Source organism: Nicotiana sylvestris, chromosome 7 (assembly GCF_000393655.2).
Source record: "Nicotiana sylvestris chromosome 7, ASM39365v2, whole genome shotgun sequence".
NCBI lineage: Eukaryota > Viridiplantae > Streptophyta > Magnoliopsida > Solanales > Solanaceae > Nicotiana > Nicotiana sylvestris.
The window spans coordinates 84,899,974-84,907,893 of NC_091063.1; the positions used below are offsets into that span (position 1 = coordinate 84,899,974).

At 39.1% G+C, this 7,920-nt stretch overlaps 1 protein-coding gene across 1 annotated transcript; it reads left to right on the plus strand.

Annotated features, from left to right (window-relative positions):
* The first annotated feature begins 235 nt into the window (after nt 1-235).
* LOC138873390 (uncharacterized) lies at nt 236-625 on the plus strand. Its single transcript, XM_070151858.1, has one exon. The coding sequence runs from the start codon at nt 236-238 to the stop codon at nt 623-625; it is 390 nt and encodes a 129-aa protein (XP_070007959.1).
* Nucleotides 626-7,920: the final 7,295 nt, after the last annotated feature.

The following is a 7,920-nucleotide window of genomic DNA, read 5'->3' on the forward strand; positions in this document are numbered from 1 at the left end:
GCCCTTTGTTGCTTGGGGCATGAATGTCATTGGGCCAATCAAGCCAGCAGCATCAAACGGACATAGGTTTATCTTGGTAGCCATTGATTATTTTACCAAGTGGGTTGAAGCGAAAACTTTCAAATCTGTGACCAAGAAAGCAGTGGTCGATTTTGTGCATTCAAATATCATCTGTTGGTTTGGGATTCCGAAGGTAATCATCACGGACAATGGCGCTAATCTCAATAGTCATCTGATGACAGAGACATGTCAGCAGTTTAAGATTATACATCGCAATTCCACCCCATATTGCCCTAAAGTGAATGGAGCAGTCGAGGCAGCCAATAAGAACATAAATAAGATACTGCAGAAAATGGTGGAAGGGTCCAGACAATGGCATGAGAAGTTACCTTTCGCATTGTTGGGTTATCGCGCTAATGTTTGCACTTCAGTAGGGGCCACTCTTTATTTGTTGGTGTATGGCACGGAGGCAGTAATACCCGAAGAAATTGAAATCCCATCCCTATGGATTGTCGCTAAGGCAGAAATTGATGATGTGGAATGGGTCAAAACCCGCTTGGAGCAATTAAGTCTGATTGATGAAAAGAGATTGGCAGTAGTATGTCACGACCAATTGTACCAATAGAGAATGGCGAGAGCATATAACAAAAAGGTACGTCCACGGAAGTTTGAAGTGGGTCAATTAGTGTTGAGACGTATCTTGCCTCATCTGGCTGAAGCAAAAGGAATGTTTGCCCTAAACTGGCAGGGGCCATTTGTCATAACTAGAGTGTTGTCCAATGACGCATTATATTTGACAGGTGTAGAAGGGAAATGTGTGGAAATGGCTATCAATTCTGATGCAGCCAAGAGATACTATGTATGATTTCTTTGTTGGATTGTACTTGTTTGTATTTGGCAGATTTTGAAGATTGAAATGACGAAGGCGTTTTGTTCTGCTATCTAAACACTTTATCCCTCGTCACCCCTTTTGAGCCTTATTTATTTTCTTTCTTACCCCTCTTTCGGAATTAGTTGTGAATATCAAAAACACAAGCGTGAAAGATAAAAAAAGAAAAAGAGAAAGAAAAGAATGAAAAAAAAAGAGGAAAAAAGAAGAAGAAAAGAAATAGGAAAAGAGAAAAAAAGAAGAAAAACAATAAAAGGAAAAAGAGAAAAAGCAAAAAAAAAAAGAAAGAGAAAAGAAAAACCACAACAACAAAGTAATTTCTATGACATGAACTACATTCGACCTGATTCCTTTTAAGGATACGTAGGCAGCCTCACGGTTCGGTCTCATCAAACAAAATCCAAAATCCCCCAGCAAGAAACTGGGGCAGAAGTTGTGGTTGTTGTGAGAAACCCGATTCCGAAAGTTGTAATTCTAACCCATTTAAATTGTTTTGAGCCTTTTATACCTTTTCTTTCCAACCCTGTCCAAAAGCCCACGTTACGGTCCAAAGAAAGACCTTCTGATCAATCTTTGAGAAATGCCAAGTTGAGCAGGTAAAGGTAATTCATGTCAGGGGCAACACTCTGGTTCAAGCAGGAAAAATAAAAATAAGAGAGTCTTATTGGTGAAATCCTTCACAGGCACCGTAAGGCGACGGGAGTTGAGAGAAATAAAATGAGAGAGTATTATTGGTGAAATCCTTCACAGGCACCGTAAGGCGACGGGAGTTGAGAGAAATAAAATGAGAGAGTCTTATTGGTGAAAACCTTCACAGGCATCGTAAGGCGACGGGAGTTGAGAGAAATAAAATGAGAGAGTCTTATTGGTGAAAACCCTCACGGGCACCTTGAGGAGAAAGTGAGTTGAAAAGTCAACAAGTAAGAAAGGCCTGTTGATGGAAAACTGTTTCAAGGCACTGCAGGATGAATAAGGTCAAGGTTTGGGTAAAGTAATCCGGTCATGGAAATTCTGAGGCGACAAAGTACGACAACTGAAAGTTGATTGGTTGGACAGATTGGGCCAATTAATCCAAAATGCATGTCATAATCATTGGTACTAGCTGTTCCACTCAGATAAGTTTCTTTTTCTTTTTCTTTTTCCCTTTGTAGCAGTTATCTGGTTTTGAATTCTTCTTATCCTTAACCCGCAAAGTCATTGCATTTCATTTTCTTTTGGGTTTATTTGTCAAGAGGTTTTAATGTCAGTCTTGTCCCAAGTAAGTGGAAAAGAGTTTCAAAGCTCACTACCAACTCCCAAAATTGCAAATCACAATGTGGTTAGAGCATACTAAAGACAGCATGATGTAAGGTGGGGTACAAGGAATCACCGAAAGTTTCATCGGTGGAATGATTTGGTAATGTCATGGGAGATGCAAAGGTTCAGATAAAGGGGCCAGAGGTATGAAACAACAACACGGGTATAGAACACTCGGTTCGTCAAAGGTCGTGCGATCTGAAAGTCAGTCAGAAAGTCAAAGCGGTTCAGGGCTAGTTCGGGAAAGCCATTCAGAACAAAACAATGCAGTGGAGAGATCTTCAGCAAGAATGCCATCAGCTAACCACCACTTTAAACTGACAAATTTTTCATTAATTGAAACAGGGGCAGAAAATTCGTTTGCTTCGGAGAAACTCTCCGCAGGGGAAAGAGCAAGCATCAAAACAGGTTTGACCGTAAACTTTCAGGACCCTCCTGGAAAATGAGACCTAGTTTAAAGTTCAGAAATGGCATAATTTAGCATAAATGTATCCCAAAGGAATATAAGTTAGCTTAGAAGTTTTCATGTTTGAGATATAATTCAATTAGGAGTTTCCAGGACCCTCCTGAATAATGGGACTTAGCTGTAAAATTATGATTAGATAGCAACATTTAGCGTAAATTTTGTTGTAGGGTAGTATAATTCAGCCATAAAAGCTGTCACTCTTAAGATAAAACTCGACTTTTGATTTTTAGGACCCTCCTGGATAATGGGGAGTAGTTTGAAGACCCTCTTAGATAACAAGATTTAGCAGAAGTCACACTTTAGAAGATATAACGTAGATTTTTAATTGTCATTTAACTAGGAATTTCAGGATCCCCCTGGATAATGGGACCTAGATTTCAATTCTTAGTAATACGTGGTAATACGATTTAGTTTTACACTCACATCTGTGCCTAGCCACCAAACTGGGGCAGGAAAATTTTCTTTGTTTTGTCTATTTTTGAAGTCAGGAACCCGCCTGGAGAGCAGGGAGTACTTTCAAATTAGCAGTCAGGAGCCCGCCTGGAGAGCAGGGAATACTTTCAAATGCATGCAGTCAGGAGACCGCCTGGAGAGAAGTGAATACATTTCAAGTTGAAGTCAGGAGCCCGCCTGGAAAGCAGGGAATACTTTCAAATTAGCAGTCAGGAGCCTGCTTGGAGAGCAAGGAATACTTTCAAATGAATGCAGTTAAGAGCCCGCCTGGAGAGCAGGGAATACATTTCAAGTTGAAGTCAGGAGCCCACCTGGAGAGCAGGGAATACTTTCAAGCGTAGCAATCAGGAGCCCGCCTGGAGAACAAGGGAGTACAATTTAAATTTTAGCTGTCGAATTCTTTGTGAAGTCAGGAACCCGCCTGGAGAGCAGGGAGTACTTTCAAGTTGAAGTCAGGAGCCCGCCTGGAAAGCAGGGAATACTTTCAGGTTTAGTAGTCAGGAGCCCACCTGGAGAACAAGGGAGTACAATTCAAGTTTTGGTTTTTCAAAATTCTCATTAATATTCGGTAATGTGATTCGTTTTACACTCACACATGGGCCTAGCCACCAAACTGGGACAGAAAGTTCTCTTTGTTTTTTGTCTATTTTGCTGAAGTCAGGAGCCTGCCTGGATAGCATGGGATTACACTCACGTTTTGAAGTCAGGAACCCGCTTGGATAGCAGGGGAATATATTCATGTTTTGAAGTCAGGAGCCCGCCTGGATAACATGGGATTGCATATTAAGTTTAGCAGTCAGGCATCCACCTAGAGAAAGGGAAACATCTCATCTTACAATTCAAGGCGGCAACGAAGGAATTTTACCGAGAGAATACAAGGCAACAAGAAACACAAGGTCAAGTTTGAAGATCTAGATAGGATTTTGTAAAGCATAGGTCATAGTCTAGTCTAGCTTATTTTATTTTTGACATGGTGTAATAAGGGGTTCAGTGAGCAGCAGCAGAAGCAGCAACAGTGAAATCACAACTCCATGGTAGTCCCAGCTACCAGACATTCCTGAACTACACTGACCTGATTCCTTTTTAGCCAAGGATATGTAGGCAACCTCGGAAGAAGGGTGCGGTCAAATCTTTCAAAAATGCATACATGGAGTATTCAAACGGGCAAAAATCGCTCGTATCCGCTCACTTATCTTTGCACAAAAACTCTTCGTGTTTCCAGGCAAAGAGGGGCATGTGTGAGCACGTCATTTTTGCCCTATATGAATTATTCCAACAAATTCAAAAGAAAATAATTTCTTTCAGTGTCTGCAATTTTGTTGGATTTCGTGGCATTTTCTGTTAATTATTTGCATTTATCTGTGCACACTTATTTTATTTAATTCATGAAAAATACAAAAAAATATGTAGCATCTGCATTTAGGATTTAATTTTATATTTTTATATTAATTAGCAAATTAGTTTATTTTATAAAAAATAAAAATCACAAAAAATAATTCATTTTGCATTTTTACTTTTAAATTTTGAATTGGATAATTTTTCTTTAAATTTAGGATTTAATTAATACCATGATGAGTGATTAATCTAATTGGGTAGGTTAATTTAGTTTAAAAATTAATATTAGTTAATTTAGGGTATATTTTAATTTTGAAAAGAAAAGAATTTGAAATTGAAAAAGAAAAAGAAAACAAATAAAGGAAATCCAAATTTGGGCTGCTACAATTGGTTTTACCCAGGCCCAAGTGTTAAATACTCGGTGCCCGACCAAAATCGGCCCAAACCCGCCCTTAACTGGTCTCTTTCCCCACTAAAACCAAACGACCCCGTTTTAAAGGCTCGACAGATCTGGGCCGTCGATTTTGTTCAATCCAATGGACGGGAACTGAGGGTGTGCTTAATATTTAAGTGTCGGAACCCTCAAACCCTACCCCTTCCCCTCTTTTATCTCCTTCATCAGACCCTCTTCATCCTCGCCGGAACCGCCGGCCGGAAATCGTCTCCGCCGGCAGCGGTGCTCCGATCGACCCCAAATTTACACCAAATGTTCCCCTCCACCACCCCATCCCATATCTCCATTCAATTTCCTTCAAATATACCCAAAACCTCTCGAATCTTAGTTTATAGGTGGAAACCCTAGCGCCGCCACAGTTTCTCCGATCGACCCCAAATTAACACCCTAGGACCGTCATCTCTCCATCATCTGAAATCCTCACTCAGATTTCTTCAAACATCTTCGGAACTCCTCGAATATCAAATCAAAGAGTCGAGCCATGAGAGCCTAAGGTTGGAATCATGCATGCAAGCCTTTTCAGGAATCTTCCAGTTGTTTCGAGTCGATTTTGACACAAAATAGTGACACTCGTTTGTTCTTCACCAAGAACAAATGTTTGTCACTATGTTGGGTCGAATCAGTGCCTCAATTTTTAATTTCAAGTCTAGCCAGTAAGTCCCGTTCATCTTTGTTTTCAAAATCGTCTATGTGTCACCTCTGTTCTTTTCCTCTCTTTTAATTTGTTTTCTGATTTATAAACTGTCCCGTTAGAGTTTTTGGTTTGGTCACTGTGCTCGATTAGCTAGCTTAATTAGTTCCCTTCCTGTTGGTGATCATTAATTAGTTGATTTGTTTGGTTTTTAAGTTTTTTGAATTTGTTTGGGTTTCATCTTTGGGATCTGAGGTCCGTCTAAGACCTCACGTTAAAGGAATTCTATTTGATTTAAGACTAAGCCCATGTTTATTTAATCATTGAGCTTGTTCGGAGATTCACAACCCATGTTCAAGTTTGGCTAGGTTTTAAAGGTAAAATACAGGGGTAATAGGGGTAAATTGGGTAGATCACTTAAGGGAATCTTGCTATAACAGACTAGGAAGCTTTTAGGAAGCTGGGGAAGGGGTTGGTTCTGATTTTCTATTTTTTTATAAGGGTATCTGAGCTATAATGAAAATTAAAAAAGGGGCAAAGACTAATATGTGAAGGCAGCCCTATTTTCTTGGGTATAAAGGCATCATTTCTTGCCTTTCAAGGCAGAGAAAAAAAAGATTGAAGAAAATTTTCTGGAAATTTGAAAAGACTAACTCCAAAAAATAATACTGAATGCCCTGCATTTTTTGTTGAAAATTGTTAAAAAGTTGGGTTTGTTTTGCTAGATTTATGGTCTTCCCCTTAGCTAGAGCCTTTGAAAACCAAAAAATCCTGTATCCAAGTAAAAATGGTCTGAGTTTTCTGGGATTCCAAAGCTTATTTTGAGGGCTGTCTGGTTTTGGGTCTACTGTACCATTGAATTTGATTTTGCTGTGATTTTATCCTCTATTTTGAGTCTACTGCTGCTGTTGCTGCTTTTCTGATCTCAATTCAGCTTTCCTTTATTTTGTCTTTCCATTTGTTACCAGGTACATATCCCTGACCTTGAACACATAAGGACTAGCTCATGTGGTGTTTTGAGGAAAAGGAAGACTGATATTGTTTTATATCAGATGTTTCCTTCTTATTTCTTTTCTCACTTAACTTGTTGGTTCAATTTTCTTGTATTAACATGTCTAAAGTAAAGCTATGTTGCAAGTGTTGAAATATACGTTGAATTGCAATAGGACTGTTATCCAATATGTGATGATTCCCATTTGTTTTGATTCCCTAGGGTTTACCATTGCTAGGAGAGTGATTAATGTTAAGTTCTAGGATGTGTTTGTAAATCCAGAATACACAGGCATGTCAGTAATTACATAATCAGTATTGTTAAGGTTGAGTAGGCATTTGAAATTTCTGTACGCTCCAATCGCTGGGAATGGAAAAATTAGCAAGTTGAATGTAATTAGCATTTTTGCTGTTGGTATGGACTCGAACTCGAGTCTGATCCTTTGATCGAACCTCAGCGATATTTGGGCTCCCAGGTCCCAGCTTTGAGGTTTTTGATAAAGTAAGGTAGAACGCCATGGCTATTTGGGCTTGGCCCTTAAGCCTGGGAGTTTGATTGAATTAAATGCTTTGTGTAACTTCATCATTTCATATGGTTTTGGTTAATTGTTGCTTAATTGATTTTGCATAAGTTTAAAATTCTGAGGATTGGGCCTAAAAACTGGCCCAATTATGGAGTTCAAATATCAGATTTGGTTTGTGTGTTATTCGTTCTGGGATGTCCTTGTCGTCACCCAAATGGGCCCAGAACCTGGAAAGCATTAGAAAGATAAGAAATGGTAGGTTGTGCCACGTGAATTTTCTCGTTGTTGGTTGTTGCTGGGCCAACTCGTTCTGATAGTTGGCCCAATTCCTCATCGTCGAATTAGTTTAAGCTGGTTTTGCGAATTTGACTCGATAATTTCCTACGTCGTTTAGCCAATTAGCCAAGCCCTTTAATAATCAAGGCAAGTCGTATTATGTAACATGGATGGTTCACGGATCTCCAAAGTTTAGTGCGATTTCCCTTTTAAAAATAATTGAGGTGAGTCGCGCCAAATAAAATTTACAAATACGTGGCCATTATTTAACTATTTCTTTTGAATCCTTAGAAATCGAGGCGAGCCATTTAGTAAATTTCCATGGACCTCACAAAGTTGCTAGCGTGTAGTTGCTTTAGGCGCTATTTTAATAATTTACCTTCCTAAACTCGGGTGTGCATTTCATGTGACCCAAATCAAATCTTAAAACGTCGAATAAAATAGGTTTAGGATTGCGGGTGCATTTCATGTGGCGCAATCCAAAGACGTGTTTTAAACGACGTTCAATCTTCCTTAAAATGGTTAAAAACGGTTAAAAAGTTAAAATTGGCACATAGGTTCATAATTGATTAAAATCAAATAATTAAGCCAATTATAACAGTTGAG

Coding starts and splice junctions, on each gene's coding strand:
- LOC138873390 (XM_070151858.1), top strand. CDS start 236: ATGACAGAGACATGTCAGCAGTTTAAGATTATACATCGCAATTCCACC.